At 44.2% G+C, this 15,715-nt stretch overlaps 1 protein-coding gene across 1 annotated transcript in view; it reads left to right on the top strand.

Annotated features, from left to right (window-relative positions):
* The window catches only part of CPSF1 (cleavage and polyadenylation specific factor 1), a gene marked incomplete in the record, with an annotated part of 548,143 nt that overhangs the window by 44,094 nt on the left and 488,334 nt on the right, over positions 1-15,715 (top strand). Inside the window, 1 exon segment of the mRNA XM_053715990.1 lies at positions 12,368-12,507. Coding sequence (XP_053571965.1) covers positions 12,368-12,507 — 140 coding nt within the window.

Raw genomic sequence — 15,715 nt, 5'->3', positions numbered from 1 at the left:
CGACTAGCAAAGGCCAAATTCATAAGGTTTCAATCAGACATCATGACGACTGTTACATATATCAACCATCAGGGGGTAACAAGGAGTTCCCTGGCGATGGAGGAGCATCCGGGGGAGTGGGAACTCCATCTGGAAATCTTTGCCCAAATAACTCAATTATGGGGCATTCCAGACATGGTTCTGATGGCCTCTCGTCAGAACTTCATGGTCCCTTGTTACGGGTCCAAATCCAGGGATCCCAAGGCGACTCTATTGGATACAATAGTAGCACCTTGGATCTTCAACCTAGCTTATGTATTCCCACCGTTTCCTCTCATTTCCAGGCTGGTAGCCAGGATCAATCTGGAGAGGGCTTCGGTGACCTTGATAGTTCGTGTGGCCACGCAGGACTTGGTATGCAGACCTGGTGAATGTGTCATCGGCTCCACCATGGAAGCTATCTTTGAGACAGGACCTTCTTATTCAGGGTCCATTCGAACATCCGAATCTGGTTTTCCTCCAACTGACTGCTTGGAGTTTGAACGCTTGATTTTATCAAAGCGTGGGTTTTCAGATTCTGTAATAGATACTCTTATTCAGGCTAGAAAGCCTGTAACTAGAAAAATTTACCATAATATATGGAAAAAATATATCTGTTGGTGTGAATCTAAAGGATTCCCATGGAACAAGATAAAAATTCCTAAGATTCTTTCCTTTCTACAAGAAGGTTTGGAGAAAGGATTTTCTGCGAGTTCTCTGAAGGGACAGATCTCTGCTTTATCTGTTTTACTTCACAAAAGGCTGGCAGCTGTGCCAGACGTTTAAGCGTTTGTTCAGGCTCTGGTTAGAATCAAGCCTGTTTACAGACCTTTGACTCTTCCCTGGAGTCTTAATCTAGTTCTTTCAGTTCTTCAAGGGGTTCCGTTTGAACCCTTACATTCCGTAGATATTAAGTTATTATCTTGGAAAGTTTTGTTTTAGGTTGCAATTTCTTCCGCTAGAAGAGTTTCTGAGTTATCTGCTCTGCAGTGTTCTCCGCCCTATCTGGTCCATGCAGATAAGGTGGTTTTTACGTACTGAGCCTGGTTTTCTTCCGAAGGTTGTTTCCAACAAAAATATTAACCAGGAGATAGTTGTACCTTCTTTGTGTCCGAATCCAGTTTCATAGAAGGAACGTTTGTTACACAATTTGGACGTTGTCCGTGCTCTAAAATTCTATTTAGATGCTACAAAGGATTTCAGACAAACATCTTCCTTGTTTGTTGTTTATTCTGGTAAAAGGAGAGGTCAAAAAACAACTTCTACCTCTCTATCTTTTTGGCTTAAAAGCATCATCAGATTGGCTTATGAGACTGCCGGACGGCAGCCTCCTGAAAGAATCACAGATCATTCCACTAGGGCCGTGGCTTCCACATGGGCCTTTAAGAACGAGGCTTCTGTTGATCAGATATGTAAGGCAGCGACTTGGTCTTCACTGCACACTTTTACCAAATTTTACAAATTTGATACTTTTGCTTCTTCTGAGGCTATTTTTGGGAGAGAGGTTTTGCAAACCGTGGTGCCTTCCATCTAGGTGACCTGATTTGCTCCCTCCCATCATCCGTGTCCTAAAGCTTTGGTATTGGTTCCCACAAGTAAGGATGACGCCGTGGACCGGACACACCTATGTTGGAGAAAACAGAATTTATGTTTACCTGATAAATTACTTTCTCCAACGGTGTGTCCGGTCCACGGCCCGCCCTGGTTTTTTAATCAGGTCTGATGATTTATTTTCTTTAACTACAGTCACCACGGTATCATATGATTTCTCCTATGCAAATATTCCTCCTTTACGTCGGTCGAATGACTGGGGAAGGCGGAGCCTAGGAGGGATCATGTGACCAGCTTTGCTGGGCTCTTTGCCATTTCCTGTTGGGGAAGAGAATATCCCACAAGTAAGGATGACGCCGTGGACCGGACACACCGTTGGAGAAAGTAATTTATCAGGTAAACATAAATTCTGTTTTTTCTTTCCTCCCCCCCCCCCCCCCTCCAAATTCTTTCCTTTCTTTTCTCTTTTCTTTCTTTTCTCTTTTCGTCTCTCTCTTGTTTTACACCAGGTGGCTATGGGCTCTCAACAAGCAGGTCTAATAAAGCTATGCCAGGCCATTGCTTTTTCATACAGACAGTCTTGGAAATCTGTCCTCACTTGTAATTTGTAACGTGGGTAGGAGAGGGGACCCAACAAAAGAACAGCTTTAGCAAGAGACTGCTACAAGGGAACACCACATTAACTTGAAGCAAAACTCGATTTCCAATCCCTTCTATCACCATAGGCTATCACCCAATACGTATCAGTCTCTCTCTCTCTCTTCAAAAATATTCAAATAGGTGCTCAACGAACATGCTCAACTTCCTGAACAAAGACAGGAGTGGAGTTTAAGCTCTCCTTAGCTCTCGCCATTCAGTAGCTATCTTCACTGGGCTATGTAGATCTCTGAGGGGGGCTTAGTCTAGCTGTATTTGTCCTGCTCCAAAGCTGTATAACAGACAGGTAAGAGTCTTAATGATTCTATTATATGGCTTAGACTGTCTTCACCCTCTCTCCCAGAGAACCCAGACTTTTTAGCTAAAAGTGAAACAGTGCTAATACAGTAGCACAGCCTTTTTGTTTTTTCTGAATTCACTGGGAATGGGGCGGAGTGACTTAAAATAGAGGGCACAATTCTTTATCATATACCTCTCAAGCTTTCTCTTATAGCTTTAGTAGCCCAAACAAGTAAGGTATTAGTGCAGAGAGGGCCCAGACAGGATTCCATAAAAGTTTTTCACCCTCCCCAACTCGGCACCCAGAGTTAAGCTAGCCAGTAGTCTTTGCCTGAATTTATATCAGCATCAAAAAACGAAAGTCTTGCAAAGAACAATAAGAAAGAATCAAACACAGTTTGTCCTTGGCCAGAGGGCTATTAAAGGCCAATTAACGTTTACCGGACCAAGCACTAGATAGAATGCTTTAGACAACTTCCTTTTCGCTTCTCCCTGCTTCCCCCAGCGGTCTGTCTCAGGCGGATCCTTTCCGCCAAGAGCTGAGTTGTCCTCGCTGAGCCGTGTGCGAAGTTGAGCAGTCGGGAACTTTAGGTCGGCCCCGGAGTTGTATACTAATTGTTTTTTGATAGTAACACTCCCTGCAGTCTTTGTATTGGCCGACAGGGGTCCTGGGGATAACGGCCTAGACGGAGTTTGGTCTCAAGAGGCTCGCACGCCTACACGCTGATCTCACACATCAGACGCGTACATCAGGGCTGCTGACGTCCGATCCGGTCATTGTATGTTAATGTACTGGCCTTACTCACTGCAATACTTACTATTCCTGCTACAGATACCGCTACCTATACAACCTAGCACTCTACTGGCCTTACTCACTGTAATACTTACTATTCCTGCTACAGATACCGCTACCTATACAACCTAGCACTCTACTGACCTTACTCACTGCAATACTTACTATTCCTGCTACTGATACCGCTACCTATACAACCAAACACTCTACTGGCCTTACTCACTGCAGTACTTACTATTCCTGCTGCAAATACTGCTACCTATACAACCAAGCACTCTACTGACCTTGCTCACTGCAATACTTACTATTCCTGCTGCAGATACCGCTACCTATACAACCAAGCACTCTACTGGCCTTACTCACTGCAATACTTACTATTCCTGCTACAGATACTGCTACCTATACAACCAAGCACTCTACTGGCCTTACTCACTGCAATACTTACTATTCCTGCTACAGATACAGCTACCTATACAACCAAGCACTCTACTGGCCTTACTCACTGCAATACTTACTATTCCTGCTACAGATACCTCTACCTATACAACCAAGCACTGTACTGGCCTTACTTACTGCAATACTTACTATTCCTGCTGCAGATACCGCTACCTATACAACCAAGCACTCTACTGACCTTACTCACTGCAATACTTACTATTCCTGCTGCAGACACTGCTACCTATACAACCAAGCACTCTACTGACCTTACTCACTGCAATACTTACTATTCCTGCTGCAGATACCGTTACCTATACAACCAAGCAATCTACTGACCTTACTCACTGCAATACTTACTATTCCTGCTGCAGATACTGCTACCTATACAGCCAAGCACTCTACTGACCTCACTCACTGCAATACTTACTATTCCTGCTGCAGATACTGCTACCTATACAACCAAGCACTCTACTGACCTTACTCCCTGTAATACTTACTATTCCTGCTGCAAATACAGCTACCTATACAACCAAACACTCTACTGGCCTTACTCACTGCAGTACTTACTATTCCTGCTGCAAATACTGCTACCTATACAACCAAGCACTGTACTGACCTTACTCACTGCAATACTTACTATTCCTGCTGCAGATACTGCTACCTATACAACCAAGCACTCTACTGGCCTTACTCACTGCAATACTTACTATTCCTGCTGCAGATACCGCTACCTATACAACCAAGCACTGTACTGACCTTGCTCACTGCAATACTTACTATTCCTGCTGCAGATACTGCTACCTATACAACCAAGCACTCTACTGGCCTTACTCACTGCAATACTTACTATTCCTGCTGTAGATACCGCTACCTATACAACCAAGCACTCTACTGGCCTTACTCACTGCAATACTTACTATTCCTGCTGTAGATACCGCTACCTATACAACCAAGCACTCTACTGGCCTTACTCACTGCAATACTTACTATTCCTGCTGTAGATACCGCTACCTATACAACCAAGCACTCTACTGGCCTTACTCACTGTAATACTTACTATTCCTGCTACAGATACCTCTACCTATACAACTAAGCACTCTACTGACCTTACTCACTGCAATACTTACTATTCCTGCTGCAGATACTGCTACCTATACAACCAAGCACTCTACTGCCTTACTTACTGCAATACTTACTATTCCTGCTGCAGATACCGCTACCTATACAACCAAGCACTCTACTGGCCTTACTCACTGCACTACTTACTATTCCTGCTGCAGATACCGCTACCTATACAACCAAGCACTCTACTGACCTCACTTACTGCAATACTTACTATTCCTGCTGCAGCTACCTATACAACCAAGCACTCTCCTGGCCTTACTCACTGCAATACTTACTATTCCTGCTGCAGCTACAGCTACCTATACAACCAAGCACTCTACTGGCCTTAATCACTGCAATACTTACTATTCCTGCTGCAGATACCGCTACCTATACAACCAAGAACTCTTCTGGCCTTATTTACTGCAGTACTTACTATTCCTGCTGCAGATACCTCTACCTATACAACCAAGCACTCTACTGACCTTGCTCACTGCAATACTTACTATTCCTGCTGCAGATACCTCTACCTATACAACCAAGCACTCTACTGACCTTGCTCACTGCAATACTTACTATTCCTGCTGCAGATACCTCTACCTATACAACCAAGCACTCTACTGACCTTACTTACTGCAATACTTACTATTCCTGCTGCAGATACCGCTACCTATACAACCAAGCACTCTACTGACCTTGCTCACTGCAATACTTACTATTCCTGCTGCAGATACCTCTACCTATACAACCAAGCACTCTACTGACCTTACTTACTATTCCTGCTACAGATACTGCTACCTATACAACCAAGCACTCTACTGACCTTGCTCACTGCAATACTTACTATTCCTGCTGCAGATACCTCTACCTATACAACCAAGCACTCTACTGACCTTACTCACTGCAATACTTACTATTCCTGCTGCAGATACCTCTACCTATACAACCAAGCACTCTACTGACCTTACTCACTGCAATACTTACTATTCCTGCTGCAGATACTGCTACCTATACAACCAAGCACTCTACTGCCTTACTTACTGCAATACTTACTATTCCTGCTGCAGATACCGCTACCTATACAACCAAGCACTCTACTGCCTTACTTACTGCAATACTTACTATTCCAGCTGCAGATACCGCTACCTATACAACCAAGCACTCTACTGACCTTGCTCACTGCAATACTTACTATTCCTGCTGCAGATACCGCTACCTATACAACCAAGCACTCTACTGACCTTGCTCACTGCAATACTTACTATTCCTGCTGCAGATACCGCTACCTATACAACCAAGCACTCTACTGGCCTTACTCACTGCAGTACTTACTATTCCTGCTGCAGATACTGCTACCTATACAACCAAGCACTGTACTGGCCTTACTCACTGTAATACTTACTATTCCTGCTGCAGATACTGCTACCTATACAACCAAGCACTGTACTGGCCTTACTCACTGTAATACTATTCCTGCTGCAGATACCTCTACCTATACAACCAAGCACTCTACTGGCCTTGCTCACTGCAATACTTACTATTCCTGCTGCAGATACTGCTACCTATACAACCAAGCACTGTACTGGCCTTACTCACTGTAATACTTACTATTCCTGCTACAGATACTGCTACCTATACAACCAAGCACTCTACTGACCTTACTCACTGCAATACTTACTATTCCTGCTGCAGATATCGCTACCTATACAACCAAGCACTCTACTGACCTTACTCACTGCAATACTTACTATTCCTGCTGCAGGTACTGCTACCTATACAACCAAGCACTCTACTGACCTTACTCACTGCAATACTTACTATTCCTGCTGCAGATACTGCTACCTATACAACCAAGCACTCTACTGGCCTTACTTACTGCAATACTTACTATTCCTGCTGCAGATATCGCTACCTATACAACCAAGCACTCTACTGGCCTTGCTCACTGCAATACTTACTATTCCTGCTGCAGTTACTGCTAAATATACAACCAAGCACTCTACTGGCCTTACTCACTGCAATACTTACTATTCCTGCTGCAGTTACCTCTACCTATACAACCAAGCACTCTCCTGGCCTTACTCACTGCAATACTTACTATTCCTGCTACAGATACTGCTACCTATACAACCAAGCACTCTACTGGCCTTACTCACTGCAATACTTACTATTCCTGCTGCAGATACCGCTACCTATACAACCAAGCACTCTACTGGCCTTACTCACTGCAATACTTACTATTCCTGCTGCAGATACCTCTACCTATACAACCAAGCACTCTACTGACCTTACTCACTGTAATACTTACTATTCCTGCTGCAGATACAGCTACCTATACAACCAAGCACTCTCCTGGCCTTACTCACTGCAATACTTACTATACCTGCTGCAGATACTGCTACCTATACAACTAAGCACTCTATTGGCCTTACTTACTGCAATACTTACTATTCCTGCTACAGATACCGCTACCTACTGTATACAACCAAGCACTCTACTGACCTTACTTACTGCAATACTTACTATTCCTGCTACTGATACTGCTACCTATACAACCAAGCACTCTACTGCCTTACTTACTGTAATACTTACTATTCCTGCTGCAGATACCTCTACCTATACAACTAAGCACTCTATTGGCCTTACTTACTGCAATACTTACTATTCCTGCTACAGATACCGCTACCTACTGTATACAACCAAGCACTCTACTGACCTTACTTACTGCAATACTTACTATTCCTGCTACTGATACTGCTACCTATACAACCAAGCACTCTACTGCCTTACTTACTGTAATACTTACTATTCCTGCTGCAGATACCGCTACCTATACAACCAAGCACTCTACTGGCCTTACTCACTGCAATACTTACTATTCCTGCTGCAGATACTGCTACCTATACAACCAAGCACTCTACTGCCTTACTTACTGCAATACTTACTATTCCTGCTGCAGATACCGCTACCTATACAACCAAGCACTCTACTGACCTTACTCACTGCAATACTTACTATTCCTGCTGCAGATACTGCTACCTATACAACCAAGCACTCTACTGCCTTACTTACTGTAATACTTACTATTCCTGCTGCAGATACCGCTACCTATACAACCAAGCACTCTACTGGCCTTACTCACTGCAATACTTACTATTCCTGCTGCAGATACTGCTACCTATACAACCAAGCACTCTACTGCCTTACTTACTGCAATACTTACTATTCCTGCTGCAGGTACTGCTACCTATACAACCAAGCACTCTACTGACCTTACTCACTGCAATACTTACTATTCCTGCTGCAGATACTGCTACCTATACAACCAAGCACTCTACTGGCCTTACTTACTGCAATACTTACTATTCCTGCTGCAGATATCGCTACCTATACAACCAAGCACTCTACTGGCCTTGCTCACTGCAATACTTACTATTCCTGCTGCAGTTACTGCTAAATATACAACCAAGCACTCTACTGGCCTTACTCACTGCAATACTTACTATTCCTGCTGCAGTTACCTCTACCTATACAACCAAGCACTCTCCTGGCCTTACTCACTGCAATACTTACTATTCCTGCTGCAGATACTGCTACCTATACAACCAAGCACTCTACTGGCCTTACTCACTGCAATACTTACTATTCCTGCTGCAGATACCGCTACCTATACAACCAAGCACTCTACTGGCCTTACTCACTGCAATACTTACTATTCCTGCTGCAGATACCTCTACCTATACAACCAAGCACTCTACTGACCTTACTCACTGTAATACTTACTATTCCTGCTGCAGATACAGCTACCTATACAACCAAGCACTCTCCTGGCCTTACTCACTGCAATACTTACTATACCTGCTGCAGATACTGCTACCTATACAACTAAGCACTCTATTGGCCTTACTTACTGCAATACTTACTATTCCTGCTACAGATACCGCTACCTACTGTATACAACCAAGCACTCTACTGACCTTACTTACTGCAATACTTACTATTCCTGCTACTGATACTGCTACCTATACAACCAAGCACTCTACTGCCTTACTTACTGTAATACTTACTATTCCTGCTGCAGATACCTCTACCTATACAACTAAGCACTCTATTGGCCTTACTTACTGCAATACTTACTATTCCTGCTACAGATACCGCTACCTACTGTATACAACCAAGCACTCTACTGACCTTACTTACTGCAATACTTACTATTCCTGCTACTGATACTGCTACCTATACAACCAAGCACTCTACTGCCTTACTTACTGTAATACTTACTATTCCTGCTGCAGATACCGCTACCTATACAACCAAGCACTCTACTGGCCTTACTCACTGCAATACTTACTATTCCTGCTGCAGATACTGCTACCTATACAACCAAGCACTCTCCTGGCCTTACTCACTGCAATACTTACTATTCCTGCTGCAGATACCGCTACCTATACAACTAAGCACTATACTGGCCTTACTCACTGCAATACTTACTATTCCTGCTACAGATACTGCTACCTATACAACCAAGCACTCTACTTGCCTTACTCACTGCAATACTTACTATTCCTGCTACAGATACTGCTACCTATACAACCAAGCACTCTACTGGCTTTACTCACTGCAATACTTACTATTCCTGCTGCAGATACTGCTACCTATACAACCAAGCACTCTACTGGCCTTACTCACTGCAATACTTTACTATTCCTGCTGCAGATACTGCTACCTATACAACCAAGCACTGTACTGGCCTTACTTACTGCAATACTTACTATTCCTGCTGCAGATAACACTACCTATACAACCAAGCACTGTACTGGCCTTACTTACTGCAATACTTACTATTCCTGCTGCAGATAACACTACCTATACAACCAAGCACTCTACTGGCCTTACTCACTGCAATACTTTACTATTCCTGCTGCAGATACTGCTACCTATACAACCAAGCACTCTACTGGCCTTACTCACTGCAATACTTACTATTCCTGCTGCAGATAACACTACCTATACAACCAAGCACTGTACTGGCCTTACTTACTGCAATACTTACTATTCCTGCTGCAGATACCGCTACCTATACAACCAAGCACTCTACTGGCCTTACCCACTGCAATACTTACTATTCCTGCTGCAGATACTGCTACCTATACAACCAAGCACTCTACTGACCTTACTCACTGCAATACTTACTATTCCTGCTGCAGATACCGCTACCTATACAACCAAGCCCTCTACTGGCCTTACTCACTGCAATACTTACTATTCCTGCTACAGATACTGCTACCTATACAACCAAGCACTCTACTGCCTTACTTACTGCAATACTTACTATTCCTGCTGCAGATACCTCTACCTATACAACCAAGCACTCTACTGGCCTTACTCACTGCAGTACTTACTAATCCTGCTACAGATACTGCTACCTATACAACTAAGCACTCTACTGACCTTACTCACTGCAATACTTATTATTCCTGCTACAGATACTGCTACCTATACAACCAAGCACTCTACTGCCTTACTTACTGCAATACTTACTATTCCTGCTACTGATACTGCTACCTATACAACCAAGCACTCTACTGACCTTACTCACTGCAATACTTACTATTCCTGCTACAGATACTGCTGCCTATACAACCAAGCACTCTATTGGCCTTACTCCCTGTAATACTTACTATTCCTGCTACTGATACTGCTACCTATACAACCAAGCACTCTACTGACCTTACTCACTGCAATACTTACTATTCCTGCTACAGATACTGCTACCTATACAACCAAGCACTGTACTGGCCTTACTCACTGCAATACTTACTATTCCTGCTGCAAATACCGCTACCTATACAACCAAGCACTCTACTGACCTTACTTACTGCAATACTTACTATTCCTGCTACAGATACCTCTACCTATACAACTAAGCACTCTACTGACCTTGCTCACTGCAATACTTACTATTCCTGCTACAGATACTGCTACCTATACAACCAAGCACTGTACTGGCCTTACTCACTGCAATACTTACTATTCCTGCTACAGATACTGCTACCTATACAACCAAGCACTGTACTGGCCTTACTCACTGCAATACTTACTATTCCTGCTGTAGATACTGCTACATATACAACCAAGCACTCTACTGGCCTTACTCACTGTAATACTTACTATTCCTGCTGCAGATACCGCTACCTATACAACCAAGCACTCTACTGGCCTTACTCACTGCAATACTTACTATTCCTGCTGCAGATACCGCTACCTATACAACCAAGCACTCTACTGGCCATACTCACTGCAATACTTACTATTCCTGCTGCAGATACCGCTACCTATACAACCAAGCACTCTACTGGCCTTACTCACTGCAATACTTACTATTCCAGCTGCAGATACCGCTACCTATACAACCAAGCACTCTACTGGCCTTACTCACTGCAGTACTTACTATTCCTGCTGCAGATACCTCTACCTATACAACCAAGCACTCTACTGACCTTACTCACTGCAATACTTACTATTCCTGCTGCAGATACTGCTGCCTATACAACCAAGCACTCTACTGGCCTTACTTACTGCAATACTTACTATTCCTGCTGCAGATACTGCTGCCTATACAACCAAGCACTCTACTGGCCTTACTCACTGCAATACTTACTATTCCAGCTGCAGATACCGCTACCTATACAACCAAGCACTCTACTGGCCTTACTCACTGCAATACTTACTATTCCTGCTACAGATACTGCTACCTATACAACCAAGCACTGTACTGGCCTTACTCGCTGCAATACTTACTATTCCTGCTGCAGATACTGCTACCTATACAAGTAAGCACTCTACTGGACTTAGTCACGGCAATACTTACTGTTCTTGCTACAGATTCAAGAGATATGACATCCTGTAGTTCTCCATCTTACGGAGTGTGTCCTTGGTACATTGTAACCCTAATATACAGACCTCTCCTGTATAATCACATGACACTTGTTACTAGATGTAAGCTGTATCCATACTACTGACAGTGTGATTGCTGTATTGTTATCCTCCCAAGCACACCTCACCTGATAGTTTAACCTCCACAGTTTTGTCCTCTCACCCTGTTGGTGCCTCATTTTCTTGCTCTCTGTAACCGGCCCTTGCAGTCAGCCGCGCTCTCTGTAACCGGCCCTTGCAGTCAGCCGCGCTCTCTGTAACCGGCCCTTGCAGTCAGCCGCGCTCTCTGTAACCGGCCCTTGCAGTCAGCCGCGCTCTCTGTAACCGGCCCTTGCAGTCAGCCGCGCTCTCTGTAACCGGCCCTTGCAGTCAGCCGCGCTCTCTGTAACCGGCCCTTGCAGTCAGCCGCGCTTTCTGTAACCGGCCCTTGCAGTCAGCCGCGCTCTCTGTAGCTTTGGATGTGTTTTCACTTTCCCCTCCCTTGCAGGCTTGGTTTGTACATGTCCTGTTATGCCCATCTATTCTGGCTAGACCCCTCCCCTTTATGTCATGTGATTTTCTTACTAGTAACATTGCGCTCTCTCTCTGTAGCCGCGTGGCTGTCCGTCAGGATACCTGCAGTATTGTTGCCATCTCCCTTAACATCTTACAGAAAGTCCATCCGGTCATCTGGTCTCTCTCTAGTCTGCCATATGACTGCACCCAGGCACTGGCAGTGCCCAAACCAATTGGTGAGTAACCAAGGCTCTGCTTAACCTGTTATATATTAACTCATAAAATGTGGTGGTGCCTTGCTTGATGGGTAGTAAGTGATCCGTACTGTGAGGTAGTGCCCGTGCTAATGACTGGTTATTAACCCATACTGTGAGGTAGTGCCCGTGCTAATGACTGGTTATTATCCCATACTGTCAGGTAGTGCCCGTGCTAATGTCTGGTATTTATCCCATACTGTCAGGTAGTGCCTGTGCTAATGTCTGGTTATTATCCCATACTGTCAGGTAGTGCCTGTGCTAATGTCTGGTTATTATCCTATACTGTCAGGTAGTGCCTGTGCTAATGTCTGGTTATTATCCCATACTGTCAGGCAGTGCCTGTGCTAATGTCTGGTTATTATCCCATACTGTCAGGCAGTGCCTGTGCTAATGTCTGGTTATTATCCCATACTGTCAGGTAGTGCCTGTGCTAATGACTGGTTATTATCCCATACTGTCAGGTAGTGCCCGTGCTAATGTCTGGTTATTATCCCATACTGTCAGGTAGTGCCTGTGCTAATGTCTGGTTATTATCCCATACTGTCAGGTAGTGCCTGTGCTAATGTCTGGTTATTATCCCATACTGTCAGGTAGTGCCCGTGCTAATGTCTGGTTATTATCCCATACTGTCAGGTAGTGCCCGTGCTAATGTCTGGTATTTATCCCATACTGTCAGGTAGTGCCTGTGCTAATGTCTGGTTATTATCCCATACTGTCAGGTAGTGCCTGTGCTAATGTCTGGTTATTATCCCATACTGTCAGGTAGTGCCTGTGCTAATGTCTGGTTATTATCCCATACTGTCAGGTAGTGCCTGTGCTAATGTCTGGTTATTATCCCATACTGTCAGGTAGTGCCTGTGCTAATGTCTGGTTATTATCCCATGACTGGTTATTATCCCATACTGTCAGGTAGTGCCTGTGCTAATGTCTGGTTATTATCCCATACTGTCAGGTAGTGCCTGTGCTAATGTCTGGTTATTATCCCATACTGTCAGGTAGTGCCCGTGCTAATGTCTGGTTATTATCCCATACTGTCAGGTAGTGCCTGTGCTAATGTCTGGTTATTATCCCATACTGTCAGGTAGTGCCTGTGCTAATGTCTGGTTATTATCCCATACTGTCAGGTAGTGCCCTGTGCTAATGTCTGGTTATTATCCCATACTGTCAGGTAGTGCCTGTGCTAATGTCTGGTTATTATCCCATACTGTCAGGTAGTGCCTGTGCTAATGTCTGGTTATTATCCCATACTGTCAGGTAGTGCCTGTGCTAATGTCTGGTTATTATCCCATACTGTCAGGTAGTGCCCGTGCTAATGACTCGTTATTATCCCATACTGTGAGGCAGTGCCCGTGCTAATGTCTGGTTATTATCCCATACTGTCAGGTAGTGCCTGTGCTAATGTCTGGTTATTATCCCATACTGTCAGGTAGTGCCTGTGCTAATGTCTGGTTATTATCCCATACTGTCAGGCAGTGCCCGTGCTAATGTCTGGTGTTTATCCCATACTGTCAGGTAGTGCCTGTGCTAATGTCTGGTATTTATCCCATACTGTCAGGTAGTGCCTGTGCTAATGTCTGGTATTTATCCCATACTGTCAGGTAGTGCCCGTGCTAATGACTGGTTATTATCCCATACTGTCAGGTAGTGCCCGTGCTAATGTCTGGTTATTATCCCATACTGTCAGGTAGTGCCTGTGCTAATGTCTGGTATTTATCCCATACTGTCAGGTAGTGCCTGTGCTAATGTCTGGTATTTATCCCATACTGTCAGGTAGTGCCCATGCTAATGTCTGGTTATTATCCCATACTGTCAGGTAGTGCCTGTGCTAATGTCTGGTTATTATCCCATACTGTCAGGTAGTGCCTGTGCTAATGTCTGGTATTTATCCCATACTGTCAGGTAGTGCCCGTGCTAATGTCTGGTATTTATCCCATACTGTCAGGTAGTGCCCGTGCTAATGACTGGTTATTATCCCATACTGTGAGGCAGTGCCCGTGCTAATGTCTGGTTATTATCCCATACTGTCAGGTAGTGCCTGTGCTAATGTCTGGTATTTATCCCATACTGTCAGGTAGTGCCCGTGCTAATGACTGGTTATTATCCCATACTGTCAGGTAGTGCCCGTGCTAATGTCTGGTTATTATCCCATACTGTCAGGTAGTGCCTGTGCTAATGTCTGGTTATTATCCCATACTGTCAGGTAGTGCCTGTGCTAATGTCTGGTTATTATCCCATACTGTCAGGTAGTGCCTGTGCTAATGTCTGGTTATTATCCCATACTGTCAGGTAGTGCCTGTGCTAATGTCTGGTTATTATCCCATACTGTCAGGTAGTGCCCGTGCTAATGTCTGGTTATTATCCCATACTGTCAGGTAGTGCCTGTGCTAATGTCTGGTTATTATCCCATACTGTCAGGCAGTGCCCGTGCTAATGTCTGGTTATTATCCCATACTGTCAGGCAGTGCCTGTGCTAATGTCTGGTATTTATCCCATACTGTCAGGTAGTGCCTGTGCTAATGTCTGGTATTTATCCCATACTGTCAGGTAGTGCCTGTGCTAATGTCTGGTATTTATCCCATACTGTCAGGTAGTGCCTGTGCTAATGTCTGGTATTTATCCCATACTGTCAGGTAGTGCCTGTGCTAATGTCTGGTTATTATCCCATACTGTCAGGTAGTGCCTGTGCTAATGTCTGGTTATTATCCCATACTGTCAGGTAGTGCCTGTGCTAATGTGTGGTTATTAACCCATACTGTCAGGTAGTGTCTGTGCTAATGTCTGGTTATTATCCCATACTGTCAGGTAGTGCCTGTGCTAATGTCTGGTTATTATCCCATACTGTCAGGTAGTGCCTGTGCTAATGTCTGGTTATTATCCCATACTGTCAGGTAGTGCCTGTGCTAATGTCTGGTTATTATCCCATACTGTCAGGTAGTGCCTGTGCTAATGTCTGGTATTTATCCCATACTGTCAGGTAGTGCCCGTGCTAATGTCTGGTTATTATCCCATACTGTCAGGTAGTGCCTGTGCTAATGTCTGGTTATTATCCCATACTGTCAGGTAGTGCCTGTGCTAATGTCTGGTTATTATCCCATACTGTCAGGTAGTGCCTGTGCTAATGTCTGGTTATTATCCCATACTGTCAGGTAGTGCCTGTGCTAATGTCTGGTTATTATCCCATACTGTC

Source organism: Bombina bombina, chromosome 5, assembly GCF_027579735.1.
Source record: "Bombina bombina isolate aBomBom1 chromosome 5, aBomBom1.pri, whole genome shotgun sequence".
NCBI classification, from domain to species: Eukaryota; Metazoa; Chordata; class Amphibia; order Anura; family Bombinatoridae; genus Bombina; species Bombina bombina.
Note: the sequence above shows the minus strand (reverse complement) of the source record. Positions and strands in the feature narration are given on the sequence as shown.